This window comes from Melanotaenia boesemani, chromosome 21 (genome assembly GCF_017639745.1).
Source record: "Melanotaenia boesemani isolate fMelBoe1 chromosome 21, fMelBoe1.pri, whole genome shotgun sequence".
Taxonomy (NCBI): Eukaryota; Metazoa; Chordata; class Actinopteri; order Atheriniformes; family Melanotaeniidae; genus Melanotaenia; species Melanotaenia boesemani.
This window is the reverse complement of record NC_055702.1, coordinates 1,339,390-1,360,221: the sequence shown is the minus strand read 5'-3', so window position 1 is coordinate 1,360,221 and position 20,832 is coordinate 1,339,390. Positions and strand designations below refer to the sequence as shown.

At 46.7% G+C, this 20,832-nt stretch overlaps 2 protein-coding genes across 2 annotated transcripts; both read right to left on the bottom strand.

The window, feature by feature from the left end:
• Positions 1 to 2,770: 2,770 nt before the first annotated feature.
• Positions 2,771 to 3,691, bottom strand: LOC121632686 (uncharacterized protein DDB_G0282077-like). Its single transcript, XM_041974359.1, has 3 exons — positions 3,581 to 3,691; positions 2,934 to 3,502; positions 2,771 to 2,836 (listed from the first exon to the last, which is right to left on the bottom strand). Exons 1-3 carry the CDS (start codon positions 3,601 to 3,603, stop codon positions 2,832 to 2,834), a joined length of 597 nt encoding a protein of 198 aa, XP_041830293.1. The 5' UTR covers positions 3,604 to 3,691; the 3' UTR covers positions 2,771 to 2,831.
• Positions 3,692 to 12,167: 8,476 nt separating this feature from the next.
• On the bottom strand, positions 12,168 to 13,085 carry LOC121632687 (uncharacterized protein DDB_G0282077-like). The gene is made up of 3 exons (XM_041974360.1): positions 12,975 to 13,085; positions 12,328 to 12,896; positions 12,168 to 12,246 (listed from the first exon to the last, which is right to left on the bottom strand). The coding sequence occupies exons 1-3, from the start codon at positions 12,995 to 12,997 to the stop codon at positions 12,242 to 12,244; spliced, it is 597 nt and encodes a 198-aa protein (XP_041830294.1). The 5' UTR covers positions 12,998 to 13,085; the 3' UTR covers positions 12,168 to 12,241.
• Positions 13,086 to 20,832: the final 7,747 nt, after the last annotated feature.

Here is a 20,832-nt window from a genome sequence, read left to right as displayed (position 1 = left end):
CTAGTCAGTACGATCCACTAGGCTTCATCATACCCTTTACAACCAGAGCAAAGGTTCTCATACAGGATCTCTGGAAGCAGGAACCGAGCTGGGATGAACCTATCGAGCATCAGCAGCTGAAGGAGCAATGGCTTGCCTGGGTGGAAGAGCTCCCGAACCTACTTCAGGTACAGTTTCCAAGGGCCTATACTCCGCCAAATGCCGACACCTCTACAGTGACTAGACAGCTCCACGTGTTCGGCGACGCATCAGAGAGAGCATATGGTTCGGTCGCCTACCTGCGAACCACTGATAACAAAGGTGACGTCCACATTGCCTTCATACTAGCCCGTTCCAGAGTAGCCCCCAAAAAGTGCCTCTCCATGCCGCGACTAGAACTGAGCGCTGCGCTAACAGGTGCTCAACTTGTCAAGTTGATACAGGCTGAACTCACCATCCCTATCCACGAAGTCATCTGCTGGTCAGATTCCACCACCGTTCTTCACTGGCTGCAGTCGGAGTCCTGCCGTTATAAGGTGTTCGTTGGGACCCGGGTGGCGGAAATCCAGACCCTCACAGACGTGACAAGTTGGAGGTATGTTGACTCACCTCGTAACCCGGCAGACCACATCACTAGGGGCCTAACCTTGTCTGAGCTAACATGTCACAACCAGTGGAGATTTGGCCCTGACTTCCTCTCCAAGTCTCAAGACCAGTGGCCCGCTATGCCGAGCACCACTGCCAATCCAGATCCAACTGAGCTCAAGAAGAGTGCCTTTGTTGGAGTGGTTACAGTGACTTCAAGCCTGCAACTACCCGACGCCAGTCAGTTCCGGTCATGGCAAGAGCTAGTACGAGCCACTGCGCGGTCCCGCCACGGGGCGGCTACCCCCGATGATGAGGTTGAAGCTTCTGATTATGTCGCTGCAGAAAGGGCCTTGCTGGTCGGAGCCCAGGCAGAGTCCTTCCCCGCAGAGTTAAAGGCTCTTAAGGCACAGCGCCCAGTCCCATCGGATAGCAGGATCGGCTCCCTCGCACCGGAATACGAAGAGGTGACTGGCCTTGTCCGGGTCGGCGGAAGGCTTCGTCGTGCAGCGGACCTGGAAGCTGAGACGATCCATCCTATCGTCCTAGATTCTGGACACCCTACAACCAAGTTGCTCATTAAGGACTGTGATGAGAGGCTCCACCATCCAGGCGCCGAACGTGTCCTTGCTGAGCTGCGACGTCAATACTGGATCCTAAGAGGGCGTGAGGCGATACGTAAGCACCAGTTCAGCTGTCGTGAGTGCCGGTTCTGGCGAGCCAAGCCTCGGGGCCCAAGAATGGCCGATCTTCCACCTGCACGGCTGCGCCTGTACAAACCACCCTTCTACTCAGTGGGGGTCGACTGCTTCGGCCCCCTCCTTGTGAAGATAGGGCGTCGCCACGAGAAGAGATGGGGAATCCTATTCAAATGTATGACAACCAGATGCCTGCACTTGGATCTCCTTGAGAGCCTGGATGCCGATGCATTCCTGCTTTCCTTGCGCCGGTTCATAGCCCGGAGGGGGAAGCCATTCGAGGTTCTCTGTGACAATGGGACCAACTTCACTGGTGGCTGCCATGAACTGCAAGAAGCCTTCAAGGCCATGAGCCCTCAATTGCAAGAACAGCTAGCTGAGCAGAGAATTCGGTTCCAGTTTAACCCTCCAGCTGCTCCACACTTTGGAGGAACTTGGGAGAGGGAGGTCAAGTCCATCAAGACATCCCTGAGAGTCATACTACGAGATCAAGTAGTCCCAGAGCCAGTGCTGCAGACCCTGCTTGTAGAAGTAGAAGGAATCCTAAACGCCAAACCCTTAGGGTACGTTTCAGCAGATGTGGCAGATCTCGATCCGATAACCCCCAGCATGCTGCTGATGGGCCGCAGAGACTCATCACTCCCACAAGCTTTGTACGACAGTGAAGACCTGCTCGGGAGGCGTCGGTGGAGGCAGAGTCAGGTGCTGGCCGATAACTTCTGGTCATCATTCGTTCGCCAGTACCTCCCAGGTCTGCAGGATCGTCAGAAGTGGAAGACCGACGGGAAGGGGCTCACCGTTGGCCAGGTCGTCCTCATCGTAGATCCCCGCTTCCCGCGAGCCTCCTGGCCTGTAGGTACAGTGACTGAAACCTTTCCTGCAGCAGATGGTCGAGTACGTACAGCGGTGGTGAAGGTGAAAGAGAAGATCTACACCCGTCCTGTCATCAGGTTGATTCCCCTTCCCCAGCTCACTGAGGAAGGTGATCGCGCCCCAGACAGTCTTTCTGGGGACGAACAATTATCCTGACAGACAATTGGGGGCGGCTGTGTCAGAAAGACTGGGGGGAACGAATATTTAGTTCCGCGTTTCTAGACGTGCATTGTTAATCGACGCACATATGTTGTTACGTTGCTTTGATCAGCACAACGTTTGGTGTGCGTGAATGATATAAAAATCACACACCTGCTCATCTTAATCCTAATCCAGTGTGTCAAATGCTATCTGCTGTACCAGTTAAGCCAGCATTAAAGGTTCTAAGCTACCTCCGGTCTCCTTGGTTCTCTAATCGGAATCAACTGTTCATATTGGCCGCTCCAACCAGTGTTAAAATCCCGAGTTAATGTGGTGGCATCTACACATGGAAAACCTGCTGGATTGCGGCCCTCGTAGGACCGAAGTGAGTATCAGTGGCGTAAATACTAGTGTAACATGCAGAGCTGAACGTCTCTAAAGCTGCAGAATCACCAGCTGGACTTCAGCGTGTTCCAATAACACTTCAGACGGCATGTTGTCAAGTCAACTTTATTTAAAATTCAGCCTTCAATGGTTCGTCAACAGTCACCAAATTCATCCTGCAAGAAGCGACCAGTGAGGACAAGGGAAAAAAAAAAAAAAAAAAAAAAAAAAAAATAGATCACGTCAGAAGGTTCATAACCGAGCTCCTCTTACCTCTCTGGACCTGCTGGCCTTTAGATCCACTTCCACCCTTTTGTCCCGGGTGGATTTCAGGTAGAGGAATGTGGCCAGAGAGATCGTCCACATATTTCTGATCAGTACGTCCGTCCCTTGCTCGCTGGTAGCCGCTGTTGTAGTGGACGACGTGGGAAACTGCATAATTAGGATAACCTGCAACACTGCCGAAGGCCACCTGGTTGTTGTTGTTCCAGGCCTCACCGAGGCTCATCTGACGGGCATCCTGTAGGTTGCTCCCCAAGGACGACAGGTCCTGGAAAACCTGTAGTGCAGCATCCCCAGCAGAGAAGACCCCAGACCCGGATCCACCACCAGCAGAGAGCCCAGACCCGGATCCACCACCAGCAGAGAAGACCCCAGACCCGGAGCTACCAAATGATGACGTTCCTGACTGGGACGGCACTGGGAACTTGACAGTTCTGTCCGTGTACCAGGTTCTTGGGGAGGCAGATTGAGAGGAGCTGAAGCCTCTTGGTCCAGCTGCAGGAGGAGAAGCTGCAGGAAAACCAGCAGCCAGACCAAAAAGCAGGCAGATCCAAGAAACCCTGGAAGACAGTTGGACAGGTAAACACCCCAAATGCTGCAACAACCACTCAGATTGACTCCAAACCTTAATAGCTGACCTTCCAGAAAGCTCCATCACCATGTTTCCCTCAGAACAGCAACTCACCTACAGCAGCCAGAGGCTGCTCTTATACATGTGCTCTGCACTAATTACACTCATTAAACACACCTGCATCCAACCAGGAGCTGCAGAGGAAGAAGCTGAACATGAACAGTAATTTCAAAATATCAGTTTTAAGGAACTGAAATGTTTTCATGGTTCTTGAGTCGTTTTGTCTGTTGTAACTTCTTGTGATATCTGTATGTAAGGATGTATGATTTTACGGGTGTAAAATAAGGATGTATTTAATTTACCTTTTGATGACCCTTTAATTTCTAATAAGCAGATAATTATTTACTAAAATCTAGGCCTTAAAAAAATTGTGTCTCCCTTTTCCTGGTCAGTGCTCCTGCCTGGCTCCCTCATCAAAACTTTTCTTTACCCTTCCCTGCATATCAATCCTTTCTATCACCTGTCAGCCACCTGGTCAGAGAAGGTCTGCAGGAAGGACATTAAGCTGTTAGCCGTTAGCATGAGGCCTCCACTCAGCCACAAGCAGACTGCAGACACAAATACCCTCCTTCTTATCTCTGGGGTTTTAATCATGTCTTGCCATCATCTACTCTGCCCACTTTCACTTAATATGTTTCATGTCACACCAGAGACAATAAAATATTGGATTTATTTTATGCCAACACCAAGGAGGCATATAGCTCATCTTGAAAAAGAGGGACTTTAGGTCAGGAAATAAAGAGAAGTTGAAGATTGTCCAGGGGAGGAAGATCAGGGAGGGAAAGAACAACTACAGAGCGAAGATGAAGAATCAGCTGCAGCAGAACAATGTCAGCAGAGTCTGGAGGAGCCTTAAAGGAGTCTTCACCCAGAAATGTTCCAAATTAAAACATGTGTGTTGGTGTTGGACCGAAGTGTTAACTTCCCTGTTAACTTTCTTTTGAAGACGATGGAGTGGAGTTTTTCCATCTGGGCCCTTTGTTCACAGCAGAATTTGTTCCTGGGATTTCCTCCTCACAGGAGGCTATTTGAATCAGCCAGCCCCTCTTCCACACCTAAAGTCGTTCTCTAGACGTGGAATGATATAATCATATAAAGTCATGCTTACTGCTGACGCAGAAAACACTAATGCTAACGCTAAGGAACAAGCCTAAAAGTTTTACCCCCTGCAATGTAGAAATGAGCCCCGTGCTTTCCTTTTAATAAGTGCTCTGCCATGTAAATCTTTGTAAACGTGCTTCTTCCACCGTCTTGTATCTTCACTTTCAGTCTGGTTCAAACATCAATGGCTGAATTCTGTAAGCTGCTGCTCGTCAGGTTCGCTCGCCATCACTAAACTGTTGATGTTTTGGAGTCGAACGCAATGTGCATGCACTGGACCTCCCTGCAGCCAATCAGCACACACTTCATCAACATTAATCAAAAGCTTGCATGAACTGTCACCAGACAAATTTTTGATTTTTTTGTTTAATAAGTTTTCAAAAAAATATTTAAAGACTCTTAAAGGACAATGGACACATGAAAAGACCAGGTGATGACACCTTTAAAACCATCTCTGGCCTCAAGGAACCCTGCAGGGAATCGATGATGTGCTAATCAGACATCTGCCCCCCTACAACCTCCTACACCCAGCCCCCCTGCCCCAACCTGCCGCTCACAACAAACCAGGTGAGGAAAGAGTTCAGGAGGATCAAGTCAAGAAAGGCTGCAGGTCCAGATGGAATCAGCTCAAGGCTTCTCCAGACCTGTGCAGACCAGCTGTGTGGATAGTAGGTCACATGTTCAACTAGAGCCTGAAACTGGGGAGAGTCCCACAGCTGTAGAAAACATCCTGCGTGGTACCGGTTCCAAAGACCCCAAACCCAAAGGACCCCAACAGCTACAGGCCGGTGGTACTGACATCCCATCTGATGAAGACCTTGAAGAGGCTGGTTCTTGTCCATCTCCGACCTCTAGTGAGACCATCAATGGACCAGCAACAGTTGGCCTATCAGCCTGGTGTTGGGGTGGATGACGTGGTCATCTTCCTCCAACAGGGATCCTTCTCTCACCTGGAAAACGCTGGGAGAACTGTGGGAATCATGTTTTTTAAATTCTCCAGTACCTTCAACACCAGGTGCAGAGGACACAGCCAAGATCCTTTTTTGACTCTGTGGTGGCATCAGCCATCTATGATGGTGTGGTCTTCTGGGCAGCAGCATCTCGAGTGTGTGAGGGCAGCGTGGTCGTCTTGTAGCCTGAGGGTTGCCAGTTCAATCCTGGCCTGGAAAGCTCATGTCGAGGTGTCCCTGAGCAAGACACCGAACCCCAAATGGCTCCTGATGGGTCGTGGTTAGCGCCTTGCATGGCAGCTTCCACCATCAGTGTGTGAATGTAACGTTTAAAGTAAAACGCTTCATAAATACAGACCATTTCTCATTTTGCTGACAGGAAGAGACTGAACAAGCTGGTTAAGAAGACCAGCTCTGTCCTGAGATGCCCCCACCATGCGGTGGAGGTGGTGACGGAGAGGAGAATGATGGCTGAGCTTTCGTCTCTGATGGAGGAAACATCCCCCCCATGCAGGACTCTTTAACATCACTGAGCAGCTCCTTCAGGGACAGACTGCTTCACCGCGGTGTGTGAAGGAGAGATACTGAAGTCAGACTCTACAATCTGCTGCCAGTAGCCACAACAGGAACTAATAACACACACAGAAGAGCAATAATGTAAGCTCATTCTGGATATATGCTTTTATATAGACTTATATAGACTCTTGATATAGTTTTTGTTCTGTACAGTTTCTGTTCTTACCTATGATATAATTAATTTTATAATTAGAATTATATAATTAACTATAATTATAATTTATAGTTTTTACACTATGACCTTTGCTGCTGCAGCACCTTATCTTAAAAAAGACTGGTTGCTGCTACCTTTATGTCAGTCTTAGATTATGGTGATGTTCTGTACATGCATGCCTCATTTCACAATCTACATGCTCTGGATAGTGTGTATCATGGAGTCTAGATCATTAACACATCACTGCCTACTATATCAATGTGTTGGATGGACCTCTGTCTATACAAAAGCTAAGACACAGTCTAAGGCATGTTCTTATAAACAAAGCTGCCGCTGGTTTACTGCCTGCCTGCATGCTCAGTTAAACCTCTGCAGATGATCCAGAACGCAGCAGCACGTCTGGTCTTCAACCAGCCCAAAAGAGCTCATGTCAGTCCGCTGCTAATCGCTCTTCACTGGCTTCCAGTTGCAGCTCATCAGATTCAAAGCTCTGCTTCTGGCTTACAAAACAATAACCCAAACGGCTCCGGTCTACCTCCACTCCTTAATCCAGAGCTACACTCCCTCTCCACAGTTACACTCTACCAGTGAAAGACGCCTAGTGCTCCCACCACAAGGTGGCGCCACATCAGTAGCTAGACTCTTCTCCTCTGTTGTTCCCCGGTGGTGGAACCATCTACCAAACTCCGTCCGATCCGCAGAGTCCTTATCCACTTTTAAAAGCAAGCTAAAGCTTCAGTTATTTAAGGAGAATTTCCACACTTAGATTAACTCTTCTACTCAGAATGAGGTAGAAAGATTTGTCCAGCTCTTTGGTTCAACCAAGTACTGAAGAAGTGTCATGATGAAATCATGATCTTGTAATTAAACAAAAGACTTGTAGGGAGGGGAAATAAAGCTTCCAGCACTACCTGACAGCACCTGGATACACCTGGACTCCAGCAGTCTGACTACCACTTAATGACGACGTCCCTCCTGGTTGGTTCCTGCTGGTGTTGTTCTTCCTCTCAGATGGAAGTTGCTTTGGAGGAAAACGTCTGAATAGAATAGAATAGAATAGAATAGAATAGAATAGACTGTATAAGCCTCTGGTTGCTGTAGGTGAGTCACTCTGAAGGAAACATGGTGATGGAGCTTTCTGGAAGGTCAGCTATGAAGGTGAGTGACTGTTGCAGCATTCGGGGGGTTACCAGCGATGGTAGATGAGGCCTCGTGAAGGCGGTATTTTACCCAGGCTGCTCCATCATGACTCCTGCTGGATCCTAAACGACATCACAGGCAACCTTTTTGAGAAACTCAGCTGACACACAGATTCAGTGACCTTGTACATCTAATGTTATTAAGTCATCGTGTTTCATGTTTTATGTGTTATTCGTATCTTAATGGAAGTTTAACATACCTCTCTATAAAATTTATGGTTATTAAATAATGTGAATGTATCATAACATGAAAATCAACGTGACAGTTCTGTGAATGTGACTTTGCTGATGTTCTTGTATTTGAGGCAGGGAGGGTCTTTAATATAAAGTTTTATTGAGGTGATGACATTTTGCTGCAAGTTCTCCGGCTGTAGAGAAGAGTTAGGCTGGTGAGCATCAAACCTGCAGGGACTCTGGAAGAGGTCTGGTTAGCGTGCTTTCATGTTCCCAGTACTTTAAAGGATCCTGAGATCTCCCAGTGTTGCTCTCTGCCAGGTATCTCTGGACCTCAGTTACTGAATTGGCTGTAGTGTCGGTGGTCTGCAGGTTTTCTAAAAAAACAATAAATTGGCTCTTTAGTCATCAACTACAAAATGGTTCATGAGTTACAAGTGAATAAATGTACAAATAAACTGTTAATACTGAATAACATGCCTGAAGTGGGTACTGATATCTGTTGTGAAGAAGGTCCAGATCGTGGCTCAGTTGATGTCATGACTCTGGTCTGTTGACGGCCTCCCTGCGTTTGGAGGAACTGTGAAACCCGAGTGATTCAAATCTGGGGTCCAGAAGTGTTGATGTGGTCTCTACGACTCTAGATTGGAAGCAGTGTCTGTGACTCGGTGTCTAGGGTGTTCATGCAGGTGGATTGCTGCCTGTGTGCACACGATAAAGCAATTTCATCATGGGATGACCTTTGATCCTTAAAACTCTTCTCAGACAGCTCATCTGTCGCTTGATGGAGAGGAGACAGCAGAAGAAGTGCTTCTCCTATGATGGTAAACTCATCAGCAGTCAGTGGAGTTATGTCTGTTTGTAGTGAGGGAAGAGATCCACTGGCTCTTTATCTTTTAGCCTTGCCAGCATGTGATATGTGCTGTTCCAACATGTTGGTACCTCATGATAAGTTTCAGGGTTGGCTGTCCCATCTGTTGCTTCTCTTTGGCTGTGATGCTTGATCTGACGTTTGCTACAGCTTTCCCAGGTTTGTAAGTGTTGGCATTTGATCACGATTTCTTTACTATTACATTAGGAGTGTGTGCAATGCAAACTGAATGCTGAATTTGGAGACTTCTTGAAGATGAAATGTTTGGTGCTGCATCGGTCACAAGACACTATTAGTTCTGGCCCAGTTCTGGCCCTGCTATGGCCCAGTCATCCATCATGCCCCTTTGGACTGTTTTTTATTGCACTCCCAGCACAGACGTACACAGCTGCATACTTTCATTAATGTAGTGACAGGTAAGAGGCAGGTAAGCTCACAGATGTCCACATGCCAGTCGTTATACTCTCTGCCGCAGCTCGCTGTACTTCCATTTTCACTCGTTCTCGTTCCTCCTCATATCTTTTGGCCGACATTTCTGTCAGTCTGCAGAATAAACCAAGTCAAACCAAATGCAAATCAATATTCAAATTAAGTGTTAAATTCATTATATCAACTACTTCTCTAGACATTTTCTATACAAACCTTTCTGGTTGGCAAAACATATGATGGCTGAAGGACCTGAAGCAGTTCCCTGAACCCCCCACTACATCATCCCAACCCCACCCAATGCTGTGGGGTTAGCAGTCCTTGATAATAAAATTCTGCCTGGTCCAATGCCGGCTTTCTGAAAGTGTGAAGGTCAAAAATGAAATGGCAAATAATATGTCTTCATTATAAATCAAACAACCTTGAGGGAGTTTTAAAATGTCCGTGTAGCTGTGTTTATTCCAGGTGTGTTTGTGGCCTCCTCATTTTCATGCTTTGCTGTGTAATGACTTAGCATTGAGGAGGTGCTTTTATTTATGTACAATAGTTCAGTCGAGCAAATGCGACATTTAACCTGCAGAAAATAAAATGATTAACACGAAGAGTCACATTGAAATGGATTAAAACTCTTATTGATAAAGCGGTAAGTGGGAATAACAGGATAAAATAAGGAAAACAAAACAAATACCTTATTTCCTGATATAAGATAAAAGGCCCCACATGGCAGAAACCTTTTTTCTTTTGTGCTCCACAATGGATGACCGGGAGAAATGTGTGATTCTTTTGGTAGAGACGCATCATGCTGACAGACATGCTTCCCTTTAAACACCGTAAGCACCTCATTGACACGCAAAGCAGCAGCTGTATTGGTCATGTGACTTTTTCTTAAAGCAATACGTGCACTTACACGAGGTTTCACTCTATTGGCTTCACACACCTGCTGACGCATCAATGTTCCCAGACCCATCATTAGTATTTACCTGTCCAACTGTCTTCCAGGGTTTCTTGGATCTGCCTGCTTTTTGGTCTGGCTGCTGGTTTTCCTGCAGCTTCTCCTCCTGCAGCTGGACCAAGAGGCTTCAGCTCCTCTCAATCTGCCGCCCCAAGAACCTGGTACACGGACAGAACTGTCAAGTTCCCCGTGCCGTCCCAGTCAGGAACGTCATCATTTGGTAGCTCCGGGTCTGGGGTCTTTGTTGGTGGTGACTCTGGGTCTGGGGTCTTCTCTGCTGGGGATGCTGTACTACAACAACTGGAACAACAACAACCAGGTGGCCTTCGGCAGTGTTGCAGGTTATCCTCATTATGCAGTTTCCCACGTCGTCCACTACAACAGCGGCTACCAGCGAGCAAGGGACGGACGTACTGATCAGAAATATGTGGACGATCTCTCTGGCCACATTCCTCTACCTGAAATCCACCACGGACGGAAGGTGTGATTGGATCTGCAGGTCCAGAGAGGTAAGAGGAGCTCAGTTATGAACCTTTTGACGTGACCTGAGAACTGGTTTGACTTTAACTGGTGGTCTGTATGCTGCATTAGCATGACAGTGATGTGGTCAGAGGCGCTGAGGTGTGGGAGGGGAAAGGGCCTTGTAAGCTCCTCCCTGGGTGGTGTAAACCTGGTCCAGTCTGTTTCTACTTGTTGGAAAGTGTCTCTGTGTAGTTTTGGAAACTCTTTGGGTCTGTGGTTGAAATCCCCAGCCAAGATAAGAAAGGCATCAGGGTGGGCTGTCTGCTGCTCACTGGTGTGTTGATACAGTAAATTCAATGCTTCACTCGTGTTTCCACTGGCGCGCGGAGGAAAGTAAATGGTAACGAGCAGTATAGCTGTAAACTCCCTCGGAAGGTAGAATGTCGCATTTAATGACCATAAACTCCCCTGAAAGTGAGCAGTGTTTGCAGGCCACAGCAGTGTCTCGACACCAGGCATCGTAGATGTCAACACAGCCACCACGAGTCTTCCCTTCCTCAGCGAGAGCTCTGTCTGCCTGATAGCAGGTTAGCCGCTCCAGCTGAACGGCGTGGTCCAAGTTTCTGTAAATCCAATCACAGCACTCTCTCACAGCCTTCTGAGTTGTCTGTAGAAGACGTAGAGTCCAGTTTATTGTCCAAAGAACGTACGTTGGCCAGCACGATGGTGGGATTAGCCAGCTTGTGTCGCCTCTACTGTGGGCGAGGTGCAGGCCTGGAGGTTGGTGATGGAGCCGGCCTCCGGAACAGGCCCCGGTCTCTACTTCCGAAGTTTAACTTGGAAGAAGTGATGCTGTTGACATTAGGCAGAAACCCACGACTGTATGTGCGCTTGAAGACGTACAAAGACACTGCTACTCACATGATGAAAACCACCTCCTGACTTTGACAAACCAGGAGCCAGAGGTCACAAAGCAATCCATCCCTCCAAGAAATGTATAATTCCCAAGCCACAGATCACGGGCTTGGCTCTGCTTCAGTTATCTTCACTACAGGAAGACCAGAACTCATTTTTAGCATAAAACATGTCATAAATGCTGTGAGACAGATATGATGCTTCTTCAATGCTGATTAACTTGATGTGACTCAGGTGTTTCTATGATGCCCAGAGTGCCAGATCCAATGCACCGATGGAGCAATAGCGCTACACACAGGTGTAATTAACCTAATCTTTTCCTTTCCCCCCCCCCCCCCCCCCAATAGATATCATCCTTAATAAATGGATCTTTTATTTTGAATAATATTGATCTGCAAATATGCCACAAGGTAAGTTCCATTTACCTGAACATACAATAAAGTGGGATATTCTGTAAATGCCTTAATGCCATTTTCTAATCTGGAATAAATGTTTGAATACTTAACAATGCTGTAATATTCCATTTAATGTTCCATAAACCTTTCGTACATTTGGTTAAATGAAAATACAGATTTGAAATGCAAGGAATTAATTTTGGTTTCCTCTTTTCATTTCATGCTAAAGCTGGATTTATACTGGCACGGCATCGTATGGAAGGGCCTGCGTAGCTGATGCTGGTGAAATGTGCCCCCACACAAGGTTACCGCGTCTTGTTGTGGTTTCTGAATCTGAAAGGGGCAAGAGGGCCGGCATTGGCTGTAAAGCTCCATAGGGCGGTCCCAGTTATTGCTTCACTGAACTGTTCCTGGTTTACACAAGAAAACGAAAGTCTGAAGCAATGACATAACCAAGAAAGCTTTATTCAGTTTCACATGTTCCGGTCGATGTTCATCCTGCAGGAGAGGGAGGCAAGAGGAGACGTGGTGAGTAGAAAAGACGACATGTTGAAAGGTTCATAACCGAGCTCCTCTTACCTCTCTGGACCTGCTGGCCTTTAGATCCACTTCCACCCTTTTGTCCCGGGTGGATTTCAGGTAGAGGAATGTGGCCAGAGAGATCGTCCACATATTTCTGATCAGTACGTCCGTCCCTTGCTCGCTGGTAGCCGCTGTTGTAGTGGACGACGTGGGAAACTGCATAATGAGGATAACCTGCAACACTGCCGAAGGCCACCTGGTTGTTGTTGTTCCAGGCCTCACCGAGGCTCATCTGACGGGCATCCTGCAGGTTGCTCCCCAAGGACGACAGGTCCTGGAAAACCTGTAGTGCAGCATCCTCAGCAGAGAAGACCCCAGACCCGGATCCACCACCAGCAGAGAGCCCAGACCCGGATCCACCACCAGCAGAGAAGACCCCAGACCCGGAGCTACCAAATGATGACGTTCCTGACTGGGACGGCACTGGGAACTTGACAGTTCTGTCCGTGTACCAGGTTCTTGGGGAGGCAGATTGAGAGGAGCTGAAGCCTCTTGGTCCAGCTGCAGGAGGAGAAGCTGCAGGAAAACCAGCAGCCAGACCAAAAAGCAGGCAGATCCAAGAAACCCTGGAAGACAGTTGGACAGGTAAACACCCCAAATGCTGCAACAACCACTCAGATTGACTCCAAACCTTAATAGCTGACCTTCCAGAAAGCTCCATCACCATGTTTCCCTCAGAACAGCAACTCACCTACAGCAGCCAGAGGCTGCTCTTATACATGTGCTCTGCACTAATTACACTCATTAAACACACCTGCATCCAACCAGGAGCTGCAGAGGAAGAAGCTGAACATGAACAGTAATTTCAAAATATCAGTTTTAAGGAACTGAAATGTTTTCATGGTTCTTGAGTCGTTTTGTCTGTTGTAACTTCTTGTGATATCTGTATGTAAGGATGTATGATTTTACGGGTGTAAAATAAGGATGTATTTAATTTACCTTTTGATGACCCTTTAATTTCTAATAAGCAGATAATTATTTACTAAAATCTAGGCCTTAAAAAAATTGTGTCTCCCTTTTCCTGGTCAGTGCTCCTGCCTGGCTCCCTCATCAAAACTTTTCTTTACCCTTCCCTGCATATCAATCCTTTCTATCACCTGTCAGCCACCTGGTCAGAGAAGGTCTGCAGGAAGGACATTAAGCTGTTAGCCGTTAGCATGAGGCCTCCACTCAGCCACAAGCAGACTGCAGACACAAATACCCTCCTTCTTATCTCTGGGGTTTTAATCATGTCTTGCCATCATCTACTCTGCCCACTTTCACTTAATATGTTTCATGTCACACCAGAGACAATAAAATATTGGATTTATTTTATGCCAACACCAAGGAGGCATATAGCTCATCTTGAAAAAGAGGGACTTTAGGTCAGGAAATAAAGAGAAGTTGAAGATTGTCCAGGGGAGGAAGATCAGGGAGGGAAAGAACAACTACAGAGCGAAGATGAAGAATCAGCTGCAGCAGAACAATGTCAGCAGAGTCTGGAGGAGCCTTAAAGGAGTCTTCACCCAGAAATGTTCCAAATTAAAACATGTGTGTTGGTGTTGGACCGAAGTGTTAACTTCCCTGTTAACTTTCTTTTGAAGACGATGGAGTGGAGTTTTTCCATCTGGGCCCTTTGTTCACAGCAGAATTTGTTCCTGGGATTTCCTCCTCACAGGAGGCTATTTGAATCAGCCAGCCCCTCTTCCACACCTAAAGTCGTTCTCTAGACGTGGAATGATATAATCATATAAAGTCATGCTTACTGCTGACGCAGAAAACACTAATGCTAACGCTAAGGAACAAGCCTAAAAGTTTTACCCCCTGCAATGTAGAAATGAGCCCCGTGCTTTCCTTTTAATAAGTGCTCTGCCATGTAAATCTTTGTAAACGTGCTTCTTCCACCGTCTTGTATCTTCACTTTCAGTCTGGTTCAAACATCAATGGCTGAATTCTGTAAGCTGCTGCTCGTCAGGTTCGCTCGCCATCACTAAACTGTTGATGTTTTGGAGTCGAACGCAATGTGCATGCACTGGACCTCCCTGCAGCCAATCAGCACACACTTCATCAACATTAATCAAAAGCTTGCATGAACTGTCACCAGACAAATTTTTGATTTTTTTGTTTAATAAGTTTTCAAAAAAATATTTAAAGACTCTTAAAGGACAATGGACACATGAAAAGACCAGGTGATGACACCTTTAAAACCATCTCTGGCCTCAAGGAACCCTGCAGGGAATCGATGATGTGCTAATCAGACATCTGCCCCCCTACAACCTCCTACACCCAGCCCCCCTGCCCCAACCTGCCGCTCACAACAAACCAGGTGAGGAAAGAGTTCAGGAGGATCAAGTCAAGAAAGGCTGCAGGTCCAGATGGAATCAGCTCAAGGCTTCTCCAGACCTGTGCAGACCAGCTGTGTGGATAGTAGGTCACATGTTCAACTAGAGCCTGAAACTGGGGAGAGTCCCACAGCTGTAGAAAACATCCTGCGTGGTACCGGTTCCAAAGACCCCAAACCCAAAGGACCCCAACAGCTACAGGCCGGTGGTACTGACATCCCATCTGATGAAGACCTTGAAGAGGCTGGTTCTTGTCCATCTCCAACCTCTAGTGAGACCATCAATGGACCAGCAACAGTTGGCCTATCAGCCTGGTGTTGGGGTGGATGACGTGGTCATCTTCCTCCAACAGGGATCCTTCTCTCACCTGGAAAACGCTGGGAGAACTGTGGGAATCATGTTTTTTAAATTCTCCAGTACCTTCAACACCAGGTGCAGAGGACACAGCCAAGATCCTTTTTTGACTCTGTGGTGGCATCAGCCATCTATGATGGTGTGGTCTTCTGGGCAGCAGCATCTCGAGTGTGTGAGGGCAGCGTGGTCGTCTTGTAGCCTGAGGGTTGCCAGTTCAATCCTGGCCTGGAAAGCTCATGTCGAGGTGTCCCTGAGCAAGACACCGAACCCCAAATGGCTCCTGATGGGTCGTGGTTAGCGCCTTGCATGGCAGCTTCCACCATCAGTGTGTGAATGTAACGTTTAAAGTAAAACGCTTCATAAATACAGACCATTTCTCATTTTGCTGACAGGAAGAGACTGAACAAGCTGGTTAAGAAGACCAGCTCTGTCCTGAGATGCCCCCACCATGCGGTGGAGGTGGTGACGGAGAGGAGAATGATGGCTGAGCTTTCGTCTCTGATGGAGGAAACATCCCCCCCATGCAGGACTCTTTAACATCACTGAGCAGCTCCTTCAGGGACAGACTGCTTCACCGCGGTGTGTGAAGGAGAGATACTGAAGTCAGACTCTACAATCTGCTGCCAGTAGCCACAACAGGAACTAATAACACACACAGAAGAGCAATAATGTAAGCTCATTCTGGATATATGCTTTTATATAGACTTATATAGACTCTTGATATAGTTTTTGTTCTGTACAGTTTCTGTTCTTACCTATGATATAATTAATTTTATAATTAGAATTATATAATTAACTATAATTATAATTTATAGTTTTTACACTATGACCTTTGCTGCTGCAGCACCTTATCTTAAAAAAGACTGGTTGCTGCTACCTTTATGTCAGTCTTAGATTATGGTGATGTTCTGTACATGCATGCCTCATTTCACAATCTACATGCTCTGGATAGTGTGTATCATGGAGTCTAGATCATTAACACATCACTGCCTACTATATCAATGTGTTGGATGGACCTCTGTCTATACAAAAGCTAAGACACAGTCTAAGGCATGTTCTTATAAACAAAGCTGCCGCTGGTTTACTGCCTGCCTGCATGCTCAGTTAAACCTCTGCAGATGATCCAGAACGCAGCAGCACGTCTGGTCTTCAACCAGCCCAAAAGAGCTCATGTCAGTCCGCTGCTAATCGCTCTTCACTGGCTTCCAGTTGCAGCTCATCAGATTCAAAGCTCTGCTTCTGGCTTACAAAACAATAACCCAAACGGCTCCGGTCTACCTCCACTCCTTAATCCAGAGCTACACTCCCTCTCCACAGTTACACTCTACCAGTGAAAGACGCCTAGTGCTCCCACCACAAGGTGGCGCCACATCAGTAGCTAGACTCTTCTCCTCTGTTGTTCCCCGGTGGTGGAACCATCTACCAAACTCCGTCCGATCCGCAGAGTCCTTATCCACTTTTAAAAGCAAGCTAAAGCTTCAGTTATTTAAGGAGAATTTCCACACTTAGATTAACTCTTCTACTCAGAATGAGGTAGAAAGATTTGTCCAGCTCTTTGGTTCAACCAAGTACTGAAGAAGTGTCATGATGAAATCATGATCTTGTAATTAAACAAAAGACTTGTAGGGAGGGGAAATAAAGCTTCCAGCACTACCTGACAGCACCTGGATACACCTGGACTCCAGCAGTCTGACTACCACTTAATGACGACGTCCCTCCTGGTTGGTTCCTGCTGGTGTTGTTCTTCCTCTCAGATGGAAGTTGCTTTGGAGGAAAACGTCTGAATAGAATAGAATAGAATAGAATAGAATAGACTGTATAAGCCTCTGGTTGCTGTAGGTGAGTCACTCTGAAGGAAACATGGTGATGGAGCTTTCTGGAAGGTCAGCTATGAAGGTGAGTGACTGTTGCAGCATTCGGGGGGTTACCAGCGATGGTAGATGAGGCCTCGTGAAGGCGGTATTTTACCCAGGCTGCTCCATCATGACTCCTGCTGGATCCTAAACGACATCACAGGCAACCTTTTTGAGAAACTCAGCTGACACACAGATTCAGTGACCTTGTACATCTAATGTTATTAAGTCATCGTGTTTCATGTTTTATGTGTTATTCGTATCTTAATGGAAGTTTAACATACCTCTCTATAAAATTTATGGTTATTAAATAATGTGAATGTATCATAACATGAAAATCAACGTGACAGTTCTGTGAATGTGACTTTGCTGATGTTCTTGTATTTGAGGCAGGGAGGGTCTTTAATATAAAGTTTTATTGAGGTGATGACATTTTGCTGCAAGTTCTCCGGCTGTAGAGAAGAGTTAGGCTGGTGAGCATCAAACCTGCAGGGACTCTGGAAGAGGTCTGGTTAGCGTGCTTTCATGTTCCCAGTACTTTAAAGGATCCTGAGATCTCCCAGTGTTGCTCTCTGCCAGGTATCTCTGGACCTCAGTTACTGAATTGGCTGTAGTGTCGGTGGTCTGCAGGTTTTCTAAAAAAACAATAAATTGGCTCTTTAGTCATCAACTACAAAATGGTTCATGAGTTACAAGTGAATAAATGTACAAATAAACTGTTAATACTGAATAACATGCCTGAAGTGGGTACTGATATCTGTTGTGAAGAAGGTCCAGATCGTGGCTCAGTTGATGTCATGACTCTGGTCTGTTGACGGCCTCCCTGCGTTTGGAGGAACTGTGAAACCCGAGTGATTCAAATCTGGGGTCCAGAAGTGTTGATGTGGTCTCTACGACTCTAGATTGGAAGCAGTGTCTGTGACTCGGTGTCTAGGGTGTTCATGCAGGTGGATTGCTGCCTGTGTGCACACGATAAAGCAATTTCATCATGGGATGACCTTTGATCCTTAAAACTCTTCTCAGACAGCTCATCTGTCGCTTGATGGAGAGGAGACAGCAGAAGAAGTGCTTCTCCTATGATGGTAAACTCATCAGCAGTCAGTGGAGTTATGTCTGTTTGTAGTGAGGGAAGAGATCCACTGGCTCTTTATCTTTTAGCCTTGCCAGCATGTGATATGTGCTGTTCCAACATGTTGGTACCTCATGATAAGTTTCAGGGTTGGCTGTCCCATCTGTTGCTTCTCTTTGGCTGTGATGCTTGATCTGACGTGTGCTACAGCTTTCCCAGGTTTGTAAGTGTTGGCATTTGATCACGATTTCTTTACTATTACATTAGGAGTGTGTGCAATGCAAACTGAATGCTGAATTTGGAGACTTCTTGAAGATGAAATGTTTGGTGCTGCATCGGTCACAAGACACTATTAGTTCTGGCCCAGTTCTGGCCCTGCTATGGCCCAGTCATCCATCATGCCCCTTTGGACTGTTTTTTATTGCACTCCCAGCACAGACGTACACAGCTGCATACTTTCATTAATGTAGTGACAGGTAAGAGGCAGGTAAGCTCACAGATGTCCACATGCCAGTCGTTATACTCTCTGCCGCAGCTCGCTGTACTTCCATTTTCACTCGTTCTCGTTCCTCCTCATATCTTTTGGCCGACATTTCTGTCAGTCTGCAGAATAAACCAAGTCAAACCAAATGCAAATCAATATTCAAATTAAGTGTTAAATTCATTATATCAACTACTTCTCTAGACATTTTCTATACAAACCTTTCTGGTTGGCAAAACATATGATGGCTGAAGGACCTGAAGCAGTTCCCTGAACCCCCCACTACATCATCCCAACCCCACCCAATGCTGTGGGGTTAGCAGTCCTTGATAATAAAATTCTGCCTGGTCCAATGCCGGCTTTCTGAAAGTGTGAAGGTCAAAAATGAAATGGCAAATAATATGTCTTCATTATAAATCAAACAACCTTGAGGGAGTTTTAAAATGTCCGTGTAGCTGTGTTTATTCCAGGTGTGTTTGTGGCCTCCTCATTTTCATGCTTTGCTGTGTAATGACTTAGCATTGAGGAGGTGCTTTTATTTATGTACAATAGTTCAGTCGAGCAAATGCGACATTTAACCTGCAGAAAATAAAATGATTAACACGAAGAGTCACATTGAAATGGATTAAAACTCTTATTGATAAAGCGGTAAGTGGGAATAACAGGATAAAATAAGGAAAACAAAACAAATACCTTATTTCCTGATATAAGATAAAAGGCCCCACATGGCAGAAACCTTTTTTCTTTTGTGCTCCACAATGGATGACCGGGAGAAATGTGTGATTCTTTTGGTAGAGACGTATCATGCTGACAGACATGCTTCCCTTTAAACACCGTAAGCACCTCATTGACACGCAAAGCAGCAGCTGTATTGGTCATGTGACTTTTTCTTAAAGCAATACGTGCACTTACACGAGGTTTCACTCTATTGGCTTCACACACCTGCTGACGCATCAATGTTCCCAGACCCATCATTAGTATTTACCTGTCCAACTGTCTTCCAGGGTTTCTTGGATCTGCCTGCTTTTTGGTCTGGCTGCTGGTTTTCCTGCAGCTTCTCCTCCTGCAGCTGGACAAGAGGCTTCAGCTCCTCTCAATCTGCCGCCCCAAGAACCTGGTACACGGACAGAACTGTCAAGTTCCCCGTGCCGTCCCAGTCAGGAACGTCATCATTTGGTAGCTCCGGGTCTGGGGTCTTTGTTGGTGGTGACTCTGGGTCTGGGGTCTTCTCTGCTGGGGATGCTGTACTACAACAACTGGAACAACAACAACCAGGTGGCCTTCGGCAGTGTTGCAGGTTATCCTCATTATGCAGTTTCCCACGTCGTCCACTACAACAGCGGCTACCAGCGAGCAAGGGACGGACGTACTGATCAGAAATATGTGGACGATCTCTCTGGCCACATTCCTCTACCTGAAATCCACCACGGACGGAAGGTGTGATTGGATCTGCAGGTCCAGAGAGGTAAGAGGAGCTCAGTTATGAACCTTTTGACGTGACCTGAGAACTGGTTTGACTTTAACTGGTGGTCTGTATGCTGCATTAGCATGACAGTGATGTGGTCAGAGGCGCTGAGGTGTGGGAGGGGAAAGGGCCTTGTAAGCTCCTCCCTGGGTGGTGTAAACCTGGTCCAGTCTGTTTCTACTTGTTGGAAAGTGTCTCTGTGTAGTTTTGGAAACTCTTTGGGTCTGTGGTTGAAATCCCCAGCCAAGATAAGAAAGGCATCAGGGTGGGCTGTCTGCTGCTCACTGGTGTGTTGATACAGTAAATTCAATGCTTCACTCGTGTTTCCACTGGCGCGCGGAGGAAAGTAAATGGTAACGAGCAGTATAGCTGTAAACTCCCTCGGAAGGTAGAATGTCGCATTTAATGACCATAAACTCCCCTGAAAGTGAGCAGTGTTTGCAGGCCACAGCAGTGTCTCGACACCAGGCATCGTAGATGTCAACACAGCCACCACGAGTCTTCCCTTCCTCAGCGAGAGCTCTGTCTGCCTGATAGCAGGTTAGCCGCTCCAGCTGAACGGCGTGGTCCAAGTTTCTGTAAATCCAATCACAGCACTCTCTCACAGCCTTCTGAGTTGTCTGTAGAAGACGTAGAGTCCAGTTTATTGTCCAAAGAACGTACGTTGGCCAGCACGATGGTGGGATTAGCCAGCTTGTGTCGCCTCTACTGTGGGCGAGGTGCAGGCCTGGAGGTTGGTGATGGAGCCGGCCTCCGGAACAGGCCCCGGTCTCTACTTCCGAAGTTTAACTTGGAAGAAGTGATGCTGTTGACATTAGGCAGAAACCCACGACTGTATGTGCGCTTGAAGACGTACAAAGACACTGCTACTCACATGATGAAAACCACCTCCTGACTTTGACAAACCAGGAGCCAGAGGTCACAAAGCAATCCATCCCTCCAAGAAATGTATAATTCCC

Bases quoted from the DNA above. Each gene is read 5' to 3' on its own strand.
- LOC121632686 (XM_041974359.1), bottom strand. From the start codon at position 3,603: ATGGTGATGGAGCTTTCTGGAAG. The intron at 3,503-3,580 runs GTCAGCTATTAA...ACTGTCTTCCAG, and splicing joins GTGATGGAGCTTTCTGGAAG to GGTTTCTTGGATCTGCCTGC.
- LOC121632687 (XM_041974360.1), bottom strand. From the start codon at position 12,997: ATGGTGATGGAGCTTTCTGGAAG. The intron at 12,897-12,974 runs GTCAGCTATTAA...ACTGTCTTCCAG, and splicing joins GTGATGGAGCTTTCTGGAAG to GGTTTCTTGGATCTGCCTGC.